Genomic DNA, 14,834 nt, shown 5'->3' on the forward strand with positions numbered 1-14,834 from the left:
CTAATCATGATAAACATTGTGTACAGGTTTTTTTTTTTTTTTTTTTTAACGTTCCAAATGCACATTAATTTTTAAAAACTAGTCTGGCCATTTTTTTTTCTTTTTGCCAAAATCAATAATCTTGAGAGCTCAGACTAAAAAACTGCTAACTAAGGGGTTTCTGTAAAACTATTTCTATTGTGAGCAGATGTACCTGTGGCTCAAGTTCTGTGATGACATCCTGGGGGTGGATAGGGGACTGGGGCATAGCGTTTAAGAAAACATGGATCCTGTTTAAAAGTTTGCCTATCAAATGCCTGTCAGGTAATGAGTACTTTAAAGGAATAACACAACACACAGTAAAATTATTACCACTTGGAATAAACAAGAGGTGTTTAGTTTTGGAAAACTTACCACCGAGACAGGGTCCATGGCCTCTTGCTTGACAGGGACTGGGTCAAACATGAGCATTCTTTTAGTTATACTTTCTAGGGTGCTCTGGTGTTTAGCCTGGAAAACAAAACAAGGTGTCTGTCTAAATCCTGAGGTTACTTTCTATATAAACTATTGAAAAAAAATTTTTCCTCACCCTGCTTCTCTGGTCCTTCCTCTCCCCTGCCCCCAGAATGGCTGGAATTTGTTTTCCTTACCTATGAAAATGCCATTTTATATAATTAAGACCAGACTCCATGGTCATAACCAGGGGAGAGCCAACTGGCATTTCTAACTCAAATACATAAACCCTGACATTTCTGGAACAATAGGTACAGCCCTCCTGAGCAGCCAAGCTTGTTTAATAAGATTACTGTGCAGCTCAATAGAAGTTCACATTATATACAAATGTTAAAAAACTTTCCTTTCCATCTTATGTCATAAAAGAAAAATCAGGCAAAAAGACAACATAGAAACAATTACCACAACTATCTTTATTTTTATCCCTCCAAACTCTTTTTAAATGGATTGTAATATGCACACTATATAGCACCCTTAACAATCACTGGGAAAATGTTTCTTTTCTAGTAAGTATGCTTTCGCACCATCAAGTTCAGTGTGTCACTGTGAACCAATCAGATTTTTTTTTTGACCGTGCTTAGCAGCTGGTAGGATCTCAGTTCCCCAGCCGAGGATGGACCCTGGGCCCCATGCAGTAGAGTGCAGAGTCCTAACAACTGGAGAACCAGGGAAATCCCCAGATTTTTTAAAAATTCCTCTTACTGGGCAGATTGCTTCTAAATTTTCACTATTACAGACAGCAATGAACATCTTAATATTTACATCTTTGTGCATGTCCTTAATTAATTTTTAAGATAAACTTTATGAAGGGGAGTTCTTGAGTGAGAAGCAGGTACATTTTCCAAAGCATCTGCTGTATCATCTAGCAAAGATACTCTGTAATTGCCATCAACAAAACAGAACCTGTTTCCCAACATCCCTACTGGCCATGTGCGTGATCATTTAAGAAAAATTAAAACCCCATGCCTCTTATTGTTTTCTAAGTACTTTTTTAATATGAAGAATATTAGCTTCTATTCACCCTCAATTTCTCCTTATTAGGAAATAAGCCGATTTTTAGCCTAATGTAAAGACAATGTCCATCCTGACCCTGTTTGATCTTTTTCTTTTCTTATTCATGTGTTATCCCCTTTCTTCTGTGTTCTGTACTAGCCTGCTATTAGTACTATATCATTCCAACTGCTTCCTCACAAGACAAAATATTCAGTCTGATGAACATTTATTAATAACTGCGTTTCACAGGTTATGGAATAACTGCCCATGTACTACCCAGACCTTCAACATCTTGCTTCAGGCCCCTCTTATCCAAATTTGGTTTCAGTGTTCAGCACTTTGGTTAAAAGTGAGGTCTTTATGTATCACCTTTGTGTGGGTGGGAAGGTGAACGAGCTCTAGATTGAGTTCCACCTGAAAAAGGTATAGAAACCCCATGTATTTCAGTATTTAAACTCCCCACCCCCACCTCCCTGATAGCAATCCTGTCGATAGTGATGTCCATGCTCTATGGGTTAAACTAAGATATCTTCACACACAATTATAAAAGTAATACTGTGTAGTTCTTGTGCTTCACTGCTTTGCTGAAGAAGGACTGTCCTGGGTCTCATGACAACACGTGAATATCATCATTAACTCAACATAAGGCCCTGACTTCAAAATTATATTTTCCTACATCACAGGACGTATTATAATCTGCAAACACAATCTGAAACCAGGCTGCTCAAATCAATGGTGCTACCACCCTCTTCTGTGTCCCAGTAAGAACAAACCCCATAGCAAGTGAAAAATGGATGATTTCATAATGAAGGATGAAAACCCCTTTTGTGTCTTGGGATCTATTATTAACCAGTTCCCAGCCTAGCAGCTGTACAGATGGATATGGTGCTAAGAATTGCTGTCCAGGGCCCCAGAGCAGACCATACACAAAAGATGTGAGATCGCTTGCTTATATCAATGAGGTCAGATGATTCAGCAGCCTCGACCCATGGCCGGTCATCCTCCCCCCAAGCTTTTAAATTTAATTTACTCTTACAGATTCATCCCCTCCACTAGTTGCTGCAAATCCTTCTAAATAAAAGCACTCATTCTCAGGAGTGTAGTGGAAGACTTCTGATCTTGAAACTCAAGCAGGAGATCTGTACTTGACCCTCTCCATGGGGGAGTGGATGCGGGGAGGCCCCTTTTTACACGCAAAATGCAGAGGGCACCTCTTTTGTCTCCTTCCTAAAAGATTTATCTTCAAGGTTTTGGGGAAATTAAATGAGATTAAAAATAATAAAACCAAAAAAAGAGAAAAACTTTGTTTATCTGAATATGCACACAATTTTTGAATCTATAATACTATACACACAGTACTAAATTTGTTGATTCTGATCTCTGGAACAATGTCAAGTACCTGCCTCTTTCCTAGAATATTGAGCCTTAGTGGTCAACATCACCCCCTCCCCAACACACACACCCTTAAAAAACTCAGACTAAATTCAGTTTAAAAAGTAATGGCTGCTTTCATCCTGTCTGAGATCTCATGCAGGACCTGTCCCTTGATAATCGCACCATCCCAATAGTTTCCTATTATCTGTACCCCTTGCCTTACCTGGAATCCTTTACTACCAGTAGGAGCAGCACAGTGGGATTAAAGATGATGGGGTCTGGAGCTCATTTTGGTTTAAATCCTAACCCCATCATTTAGCTCATAAAGCCCTTGTCAAATGTCTACAGCAGTAAGTACTGAACCCATTCAGAAATGAATGACACGTTAACTTGCTATAGTTTGTGTCATTTTAAGACATTAGTGAAATTACTTTGTTAGTTTTTATGTTTTATCTAAACTTAAGGAAATTAGTGCTTTGAAACACTTGTAATCTTAAGAGAAAAATTCATCTAGCATAAAGCATCCCTCCTAACAAAACTGGATTCATTTTTATTAAAAAATAATTGTAAGGGTTGTTTATTCAGAACTGTACCTCGAAGAGTAACTCAATCACTGATGAAGGGATACTTCTCATACACAAGGATTTCAGCTAATAAACAAGTAATGAGAGAATTTAGAATACCTCATTCCTAACTAAATAAAGCATCACTTGACAATAAAAGGTCTGTGCAAAATTCAAATGTCACTGTAGACAGAACCACACTCACCGTCCACTCACATGTTTAACAGCACTTTGCTCTCAATCTTGTAGCTTCTAAAATGACTGATTATACTTTCAGTGAAAGTCAAAGGCTATGGAGGACATACACACCCTAATCTTTAACCAGGAATTCTTGGGAGAGGTGGGGGCAGATTTATACATACCTGTGTGCCCATTTTTAAATTTATTAATTCTATAGTTAAAATTTTTAATAAAAATAACAGGGAAGCTAGAAGAAATCAAATTTAGGAAGAGACTCAAAAACATTAATGCAAATCAGACTTTTATTTATTTGCACAAGTCTAGACTCTGTACCTACTGTTTCCATCTCTGAATGGACCACTTTGGCCACTAGCATTGACCTTATCTTTGGGTTCTGATCTAGAATAAGAAAAGAGTGACTGCAATGTTACTGAAAGGCCTTCCATATAACTCAGCACTGGAAGAAGTGGGGTCTCTGAACTTAGTGGCTTTTGTTATGCATGGGCCACTCTGAGCTCTGGGGCTACTGAAAGTAAACTTAAAATGCTATAGAAAATCTATTTCTGCATAACCCTGACAGCAGTTCCAAGTACGACCATTAGGTGGTGCGCTAAAACAAGTATTTAAAGACTAGGACACAGGCAGTAAATTGAGTTTGCCAAAGTCAGGGTCTTTAAATCTAGTGGGTTTTAACTAGGCTCAGGAATTCTTATCACAGAGATTAGAAGGCCTCCAAAAGTGGTTCTGTTTTTCTTACAACTAGTTTCCAAACATTAACAGGTTTTCATCTTAGTTGTGTTAAACTAGCTTAGGAGACATACATTCTAAACTAGTAATCCCAGGATAACAACACTGCATTTACAAGAGGGAAAAAATAGGCAAAACAGGTTTAAAAAAAAAAAAGTCTAAGTTATCAAAGTGCCTAAAAGTAAAAATATAGGAAATAATCGCCAAAATAATTTTCCATCACGGAACAAATGCCTTCTTCCCCAACTGTTATTTTGCTGGGAAGGGCCAATACAGAATTTTCCTTCAAAAGGAAGAAACAGATTTTCCTTCACACTCTACTTATACTTCTGACTTTTCAGCTGTCATAAGAAGACTCAGATTTTTGTCAAGATGCACAACTGCATGTTTATGTCTTAAGAAGCTTTGGTGAATCACTTACATGAAGTTTCACAAGCAATATAGTTCCCTCTCACATGGTCCTTTTCAGCCCTCCATGAGGCCTACTTGACAATTGCTTCATGAGGGTACAAATGAGCTGCAGAGCTTAGAAATACACACAGGCCTTAAAGTAAGAGGTTACATTAAATGTAATGGCTTGTCTTGAAGCTATGGCATTTTATTACAGAAACAACCTTATAAATAACTGCCCCTTCCTTAGAAGAATGGGGGTGGGGGGGAGAAAGGGAAAGAGAGAGAGGGAGGTGTGTGGCAGGGGATGGAGGGGGTTCTGGAGAGAGAATGTATCTGAAATAAATATCTTGGCGATCTATCGGGATTTGCTCTGACATTCTCCCTTCTCCTCTCCTGTCTAATGCACTCAAAGGGACCCTGGATTCTTCTCCCCCAGCCCAGCCTGACCCTAAGCTTCCAGACTACCTGCCTCCTTCAAAGCTGATCTTTTGTTTCCTAGCCGACCTCAGCCAGGTGTAAGGAGAAAGAGAGGATGGCCAAATCAGCACACCATCTGTAAGTGCCCCATTCACCCCATCCAAGCCTCTGGGCTTTAAAGGAGGAAGCATGCTGCCTCCTCTCACCTCTCACTCCCAAAAGGAACTTCAGGGAAAAAATAAAAAAGATAAATTAAAAAAAAAAAAAAGGTGTGTGGGTGAGTGTGCGCGTGTGTGGGTGTATGTGAGAGAGATTCTCGGTCAGGAGGAGGACCAGGGCGGGCAGGTAACATCCCTAAACTTCCTCTCCAAAGAAACTTTTCTTTCTTTACTTTTGTACCCGAACCTTTCAAGAGCTCCAAGGAGTTGCGTATTTAATGGCAGCTGCTCTGGCCAGAAATCCAAGGGGCCGGGCAACAGATGGAAGTGGACATTTCTAAGTTGGAGCCTTCTTTCAGAACAGCTGAATGCTGGCACCTACCTGGAAAGGCGTCTCGTTTTCATGTCACTCGGTGATTTTTCTCCTACCTCAGTCTTCTACTGTTGGTGTGAAAGGAAAAAAATTCCGTGGAACACTTCTAAATCTTTGGCCCTCATAAATTAGTTATTTTGCATCAAAATGTTTTGTAAATGGGAAAGAAGTTAATTATTTAGTTTCAGATTAAATATAATGATCCATGAGCAAACAATCCGCCCTCTCTCCTCTCTGGGCTAACAAGCCACCCAATTTTACTTTCCTGCCTCCACCCATCTGCTCCACCCTATGGAGAGTTGCCAAGGCAGTCCAACTTGTCCAAACAGGACATGGCTTCAGATAAGATTCTGCCCACACCCTGTACTTCGGAAAGACCAAGTGAAGCAATTGATTTTGCATGTAAATAAGGACAGGTGCAAAGGTAACAACCAAGCGAAGTCCCTCCACTTTTCCAGACTAGGGCCCGCGCAGCAGGGGTGGGGGGGGGAGACACAAACCCATACCCTTTAGATGAACTCTCAAGTTCAATGCCACTTAGTTAGCGGCCTACCACATCTTTCTAAAAGCAATTTTAGCGAACACTAGTCATTTTCCCTATTAAGGTTATGTACGCAGTTTTCCTCCCCATGCCGACAATTTTTGTTTTTTAGTTTTAAGGGCCAGCGACCCCAACCCGGTTGAAAAGCACCCCTCGTGCGTAGTCCTGCTGTGTATATGGCTTACACAGCCTGCCTTGGCCCTCAGTTTTCTCCTGTGATGTGTTATATAATCAAATCCAGAAGGGCTGTGTGAGGCCACTGCCTCTCCACCGGGTGCCCTATCGCTGGAGACCCACCCCACTCCACCCTGAGGGGCCTCCACCCATGGGGCCCCACCCTCGGACTGCGAGGCTGGGAGGGACCAATTGGCTCCAGCCAGCTGCCAGTTCCTGGAAATTCCGGCCTGAGCAGCGACGGCTGGAACCTTGCAAATAACCAGAAAGAAATGGCACTGCTTCCCCCAGCTCCTGAGGATGCTTCACTAAAAGCTTCACAGAGCCGCAGAACCTCTGCATGCACACACGTGAGCTGTTGCTGACCTCTCCCTTCAGAAGCTAACAGAAAAGCACTCTGAGCCACTGCTGTGTAAGAGAATTCAACATGTCCCCAACCCAAATCCTCCTTGTCCCCAAAAGGCTGTGCCCCACAACTGCTTTATCTTCTGGCCACTCACCTCAGAATCCTAGAGGTCATCTTTCAAGCTTTCCTCACCAAGTTTTCTATTTCTACTACTGCCGTGGCCAGGCTCTCATACCTCAAGACTGTGTTACTGGGTCTCCCCTCCATGGGTCTCCTATGCTTGCCCCTTGAACCCTCCAAGCCATTCTGACCATTCCTTCCCCCGACCTGCCACTTGCCACGTATATATCACAAAGCCCTCTTCTCAGCGAGTCTTTTCCAAACTCCCAAACTTTCCTCCAAGGGACACCCCTAGGGCTTGTAGAGCAGGTTCAAGCACCATGTTCAGCGCCCCCTTTCCTACCAGCTGCCCCCTGCTCCACCAGGAGCCCTCCACGCTGACTGCCGTTTCCCCCTCCACCCGCCCCCTCTCCCCAAAGCCTTTGTTCATTTTTGGCCCCGATGCTGGGCAACCAGAGTGGAATGCCCATCCCCTTCCGGCTTATCTAAATCCTCCTAATTCTTCAAAGACCAGCTCAAGGCCCTCCCCACTCAGTGCAGCCAGCTGATTGCTCCTGGGCCCATCTGAGGCCGCCTCCTCTTACCTAGATAGGTGGGCCTTTCTACCTTCCAAATAGGCTGTCCAAGACCACCACCGGGAAGGGAAGCACCTGAGCACAGGCTTACTTTCTAGCTCCTTAGAGGGGTTCCCTTCCTGCTCCCCAAAGGAGATCAGGCACACCCACTAAGTCAAGGTTTTGCCAGGCATAAGGAGTGGATATAAAAGCCCTGAGCTATAGGAGTCTCAGTCACTTACCTTTCTCTTCAAATGCACTTGAAAATCTCCCTTAAAAAAGTAACAGGAGTGAGGGGACTAGGGGGCCTAACCTAAAGGAAACCTATTAAACGAAACTTCCTCAAAAAACCTATTGCTCCTAACCTTAACCCTTTGTTTTTTATTACTCACCCAGAGAGCTCTTCTAAACAAGTCTAGTGTCAAGGTCTCGATTTTAAAACCTAAATTAAGGGCGGGGGTGGGGTGGGGTGGAGGACAGTGAGAGAGAAAAGAATGTGGTAACTTGAAGTGTGTGTGCGAGCATGTGTGCATATGTGTGTTAACAAACATTAGGTTCGTTTTGTTTCAATGCCACTCCTATAGACCAAGGAAAACCAGGAGCTCAGTGATGTCACAGGTTTCCTACTGATTATCACCACCTTCACAACTGGCACTCTCCAGGTCCCATTCTTTACAAGGACTGTGTCATTTAATGCCTATGATACGGGAGGTACTACCTTCTCATTGTACTGCTGAAACAGAGAGGCAAAGTAATCTGCCCAAGATCACACAGCTGTTAGAGGTGTGGATCTGGGATGCAAACTCAAAGCAGTCTGATTTCAGGGCTGGTGGTGACTTGGCTCTCACTTCCACGGCCTCCTGCAACAGGGCATGACCCACAGCTAGAGTGGAATGGAGAGTTCTGCAGGTAGGTCCGTCCATGGTGGATCCGGAGCCAGGGCCAGTGGATGTATGGGAGTGGCGACGTCAACTCCTGCCCGCTGGCCCCTGCTGCCTCCCCTTCTCTGAGTGCAGGCTTGGATGCAACATCAAAAGACACAGTCTGAAGGCCCCGATTTAGGCAAACTATTCTTCCTGGCCAATGCACCTGCAATTGGTTCATAAAACTGCTCAGAAAAAATTGGCAGCTTCACCCAAGTAAATACGGAAATCCTCATAATAACTGTACAAAGGTGGAAGGGTCAGGTCCTCATCCCCATTTTAGAAATGAGGAAATGAAGGAACAGAGGTGAAATGACTCGCCCAAATTCGCAGAGCTGGTGGGAGCTGCAGCCAAGAACAGAAGTGTGTCTGCTGCAGACCTAGGCCTCTTTCTGTTCTTCTGCTCCACTCTGTGCTGTGGGACCCACTTTGAAGTCAAACCATCTTACACTTGGGCATCCCCCCAGGGCTGGCGGGGCGTGGGATGTGTGTGCTGCCACACTGGTCCATGGGAGGCAGTGCCATGGGGAGGTTCTGGCTGGCAATTATGATTTCAAAATGGCTTTTCAGGTTAGATCACTTGGGACCTACTCCATCCTTGTGGCATAACTGAGAATAATGACCGCACGCAATCTGAGATTAGCTCTAATGAGTAGGTGCTCAATAAATACTTGTGGGATGAATACATGAATCGATGTCAAACTACCTTTCTCATATGCTAGGATAAAATGAAGGACAAGGGCCTAAGAGTGACTGTACATCAGGTGTCACACAAGGAAAATCTGCCCAGGGGCCAGTGGAACTAGTCTGAAAATCATCTTCTGAAACACAAAGTAAATGTGAAAACCGTCGCTTGGGAGACAAAACACCTTTGCTTGGAGAACTGGAATAGGAACTTGAACTTACTGATGAAAGCGGTTCTGGGGCTCAAAGCTTTGTAAGGGACCAGGGCGTATAGTGCAAGAACAGATAAAGGAGGGGATTTCAGTGAACAGACTCAGATTTCAGACTCAGAGAACAGTAGTTAAGAGAACTAGAGCACATGTGCCAAAGGAGAAAAACCCCACACTGGACCACTGGTTGCTCTCCTGGGTAGAAGGCACTGACCTCAGTGTCCACTGGATCTCTTCTGTCTAGATTTGGCCAAACTCCACTGATCTGGCCTGAGACTAGCTCCAGGCCATCCCTGGAAAGCCCCAGGCCTTCCAGAGACTGGCCACCATCTTGGACATGTCCCAGAGTAAGCTGGTCCTCCTGAAAGGGGGCTGCATCTCAAAGGAGCACCCTCTTCCCAGGAGAGGGTAACAGTGAAACCCAGGGTTACATAGAAGCTGAAGGGCCATGTAAGTGACTGCATTTGGTGTCTGGCTCCCCTTAATAATGAGATGGGGAAATGGTAATATATTCGACCTGCCAACACAATGGAATGAGTCTCCAATCGCTCTAGGAACCTCCTTTGCTAGAGAAAGGACCTTACTATTTATTAAATACTCTGACCAACAGACACAAAATATACTAATAGTTTTTTCTAATGTGCCATTAAACTATGGTGACAATCCAGAGAAAGCAGAGCCAGTTTTTGCTTTGGGAGAAAACAGTCTTAGTTCTGGTTGAGAAACCGCGTTTGTAGTATTGTATCTCTTTTATTGCTACTAAATTTCAAGGAAGGAGAGTTGAGGGGGAAGCAGGGCTCCCTCCCTTAGACAATGCCCTCCCTTATCAGGGCAGACTGCTGTCTGGTTTCCTGTCTCCAGCAGCGGCATTACTGTTTCAGATGAGAAACCAGGTCTAATAAGGGGACAGATCAGGCTTGCAAACGAGAATGCTAGAAGTCACCACAATCCTTTCCTTCCAACTCACTCCAACATGAATTCTGGCTGGATATACTACCAGATATCAATTGTTTTATGACTCTAGGGATTTTCTTTTTTAAAGTTAGCACCATAGATACTGAAGCACTTCAGAAAGAAACCCAATTTTCAGAATAATGTAATTCCTGGTATTTAAAGGGCAAGGTTGCTTTTATTTATTTTTCTTAAACACAACCGGGTGTGAAAACAGAGTAAGAAATGCCACTTTAAGATAGCTGTTTATTTTATAGCAAAAATGTTGATTTGCACACACAAAGAAGGCAAATATCTGAAGAAGGGGATGGAGGTAGATGATTTACATGGCTTAGAGACTACCTTCTCTGTGGAGACCTTCCACCCCTGCCCCACCACTTTTTTTTGGTGATTATAACAACTATCAGATTGGTACAATTTTCCCTAATTGTTTGGCTTACATGTTAAAGCTTGCAGAATACTTCCGCATAAAATAATATTAGATTCTAATCATCTTTATTAACCACCTCCCTCTCCCCGTAAATAGGGAGGAAAGAATGATTTGAAAGTAAGCCAAATAAAGACTCCATCTACCAAATCTAGTTGGATTGTTAACTTTGGAGCTAAAATAAAAAACCTTACTTCAATTTGGGTTACTTATGAATTCAGTTTAAAGATCTGTTGTCCCACAAGCAATTTAATATTGCAATTCTGATTCCTCCGAAGAAGAAAGGAAAAATCTTATTGAAATTTTCCAAACTGCCATCTTTTTTTCATGGAAGGTTATCAATATCCTACTATTTAACTCTAACAGCTTTCTTAATATCATACTGTGTATTTTCCTTTTTATCCTCAAGGAAAAATGTGATGGGTTGAGATGCTAAAACCAAAACATTATTATTATGATGATGATCACCAATTTGGGGAAAGAATAAGGCCTGATGTGCTGCCTCAGAAACTTTTTCCATTAATTCCATTAGAGAACACTGTAGATAATTCCTCTAGATTTTAAAGAAAATCCCCACATAAGAAGTTTAAGGGAGAATATTTCCAAAAAACTTTTCTTTTCCAACCATTTTATGCAAACTTTGTTTCTGGAGAACCAAGAGAAAATAGTTTGTTAAAGTAGGTTTTAAATAGTTAACCCAGAAATCTGCTTACTCACAACTGACAGAATATACCAAAGAAAAAAGGGGGTGGGATGGGGCGGAGATTATGAGAAAGTTGCTATTGTAAAACAAAAACAAAGAGCATTCTCCTTCTGTTTTCAAAATATTAGGTTAAACTTTTCCAAACTATCATTAGATGAACTTATTCCAGTTCTCCTTTTCTTTGAGCTTTTTATTCTTAAAACAATTTGGAAATCAGATGTAGGATACAGTAAAATCTTTGTCCTTGAAATAATCCTGAAGTGCTCTCAATACATCTTATAATTTGTTTCAATACAGTTTCTCCCTTAAAACATAAGCAAGACTTCTTTTAAGTGAGTACAAGCAGTCCAAGACTGCTTGAGTTCTCCGTTCAGTGAAGCCTCCTGTGCCTGGTGTCCAGTGGTAGATGCAACACGAGCCACATCCTTCAGATCCTGCTAGATCTTCTGAACTGTAAGGTGTAACCCCATCCAAAACTGACAGCTCCAGGGCAGAATGCCTATCACCAAACCAATACTCAAAACAAGAAGGAAAAACAAACAAAACAACCTTCTTTAAATTTCCAGCCAACACACACACACACACACACACACACACACACACTTCTTGAAATCGAACTGATAAACTAAAAAAAAAATGTAAAATTACTTATTCACCCATATAAACACATTGGAGCAAAGGGTGTACGTAAAAAGGTTAACTGACTTTTGTCATTATGACATAACACAGGCATCTTAGGCAATCCTAAGTGTGTGGAGACATGATAACTCCCTGGGTGGGGACAGGGAGTTTAAGGGCAGGGACCATGGCCTGGTCTGGGCTACTGATCTACCAGAAAACAGCCTGAAACAGGAAAGAGCACACATATGCCACTTGGAATGTATGACGCAAACCCCAGCCTTGAAACAAAGAACAGGAAACAGCTCTGCTGGCTGTGCTGGAGAGAAAGCACAGAGAAACATTTAGCCGGCCCTCCCTGACCCTATATTCATGAGCAGCTGGAGTTTTTTAAGACAACAACAGGGGGGTGGAGGTGTTTGTTCTATGGGTGTGAATAATAACACCAGCTTTATACAGGAGACCTGCCCTATTTACAAATAGGAGCTTCCACATACAGTAAACATCATAAGTGAACATGTGATTTTATCATATTCAAGCAGCAGCAACCTTCCTAATTAACACCAGCCTCCCTGCCAATTTCTTTTGTCTCTTTCTCCCCCATCCCAATGGCTGGTCTCTAGCTACAGTCAAATTCTGAGTTGGGGTAATGCATACTGCACAGTCTCGGAGCATCAGGAGGAAACGGAGAGAGCACTGCAGCTGAGAATTCAGATGACACTGGGTCATCATCCCACATAACCGAAATGGGACCAGTTTTAAGTGTTCCTGAGCCACAGAACTAAATCCCAAGACAAAGAATGTGGGGACGTCTAGAGTCATCCCAAATTTTCAGTCTTTTTCAACTGCAGAGTTACAAAGATATTTGCACACCGCTGCACATCTATTCTACATGTACACACATCTACAGAAATCCACCTTTTGAGAATGCAATTCTGTTCCTGGTATTTCATTTAATCCAAATGAAAAATTGTTATACAATCTGTAGAATAGAGTATCGATTTTTATAAGATGTTCTAAAATGTCTATTTTCCTTTAGGTATTTGTAAGATAGCAAAATCCATTCACTAGTCCTTTCCCCATTATTTCTCTTTATTTTGTTAGCCAGTACTGTTTAACTAGGTTCCCATTAGCAGAGATTTAAGAATCTGTGTGTAGATATAACTACAGGTAAAAAGAAAAAAAGGAAAAAAAAAAAAAAAGGCATCACTGTGTCCATAGCAACCAGAAGGTTGGGTTTTAATTTAGAAACTTTGCAGTGAAAAAAACAATAGCTTTCTCCAAAGCTATGTTGCCATGTTTTACACCTGACAAGGTTCTGTGGTCTAAGCAGTTAGTTTTGTTATCCTCATGTTAGGATTTTCATATTTGCATTTTCCTTCAGGCAGGCAGAATGCTCCTTATAGTCTATTTTCATTGACCTCACCCATGGTACATTAGGCTGCTTTTTTCTAACAGTTCTGCAGCAAACCCCACTGACTAGAAATTGAGATATCAGCTTCTTTAGGGAACTGAATGAAATTAATCAAACATCCCATTTAAGGTTTCTGTGAACAGAATAAAGTCAACTTCCATACCCCATGTTTCAAGCCACAGAAAAAACACATCCACTCTTTAAAAAATACGAACTCACAAAATTTTCAAGATATTAGTGTCATAAAATTGTTTTTCAACTAAAAGCAAGTCTTCTCTTGGGTTATGCAGATTATCATCCAGATGAATTTCTCTTTTAAAAATGCTCCTCAAATTCATACCTATAAAGCACTCAGAAAAGGACAGCACAAAACTGTTCTGTGAAATAACCTATAATGAACAACTGCCTTATACCTTACTTGATTTTGTTTAATAATTAGACACTAAATCTAAATGAAGTCAGAATACCACTTCATACTTTTCTCTATACACCAGACTCTTCTGAGAACATAATCAATGTTTAAAATGTCTTGGATGACCTATCGAAAAATACATTTTGAGTCAGTGAAAAACAGATTCAGTGTACGTTTATTTTAGTGAAATACAAGAAGGTGAGCAATTACCAATTTCCCTTTAACCTGGCTTAGGAAAAAAAAGTCCCATTCACGCGGTCTTCATCTAGTTTTATATACTGCAGTAAAATTTAAAGTAGAATACTGTTCTCGCTTTTATCTGCCAAAGAAATAGCTATGACAATTGCAGGTATTGTCTGCTATCTCCAAAGGTAGGTCCCAAGCGTCCAGGTCCAGAGATCCCTCCCTCGGCCCCCACCCGGCTCGGGTCCCTAACACTGCAGGCAGTCGCCTAAGGCGTTCTCCGCCTCCAGCCACGCTGCAATCCTTCCTCCAGACACTGCGGCAGGTTCTCTCCTTGCACCCGAGGACGACTCTCCAAACCCGGCCAGCTCTTTCCCCTGCCCTCTGGGATCCAGACGTCCTGGCCAGCTCCAGGACTCCAGGACCGAGAATGGGATGCTCCCTCCACTCCCGATCGCCCCAAGTTTCTTCCCAGAGGGCCCGCCAGGCTGCTCCAAGTTTGCTCCAGCGACGGGTGAGCGGCAGCGCGCCCGGTCCGAGAAGGGGGGCGGCAGGGGGCGCAGGCGGGGGGCGGGGAGGAGGAGGGCGCGGGGGGTGGGGGACGAGGAGGGGGAGGAGCAGGAGCGCGCGGCCTCGGCGCTACCTTTCTCCAAACAACGTTGCCACACGCGGAGAGCACTGAGATTTCTGGGGCTTTGGAGGGAATCGCGAGCGGGCAGGCGGGAGGCGGTCGGGGGACCACACAGGTGAGCCCCCGCCCGCGCCCTATCCCGGGCCCGGGCGGGCGCCGCTGGCCTCGCTCGTCGCTCCCGCAGATCTGCACGGCGGTTCTCCTCAATCCCACACTTTCCATCGCTGAACCCGGGGCCCCCCTCCCCCTCGCCT

General features: G+C 43.0%; 1 protein-coding gene across 1 annotated transcript in view; it reads right to left on the minus strand.

Annotated features, from left to right (window-relative positions):
• Window positions 1-8,226, minus strand: part of KLF3 (Kruppel-like factor 3 (basic)) — a 28,471-nt gene extending 20,245 nt beyond the window's left edge. The window contains exons 1-2 of the mRNA XM_010833595.1: window positions 5,700-8,226; window positions 394-489 (exon numbers count right to left, since the gene is read on the minus strand). Of these exons, the coding sequence (XP_010831897.1) occupies window positions 394-450 (57 nt within the window). The 5' untranslated portion in view covers window positions 451-489; window positions 5,700-8,226. The remainder of the gene's footprint in view (window positions 1-393; window positions 490-5,699) is intronic.
• Between the last annotated feature and the right edge of the window lie 6,608 nt (window positions 8,227-14,834).

Source organism: Bison bison, unplaced genomic scaffold, assembly GCF_000754665.1.
Source record: "Bison bison bison isolate TAMUID 2011002044 unplaced genomic scaffold, Bison_UMD1.0 scf7180017863790, whole genome shotgun sequence".
Taxonomy (NCBI): Eukaryota; Metazoa; Chordata; class Mammalia; order Artiodactyla; family Bovidae; genus Bison; species Bison bison.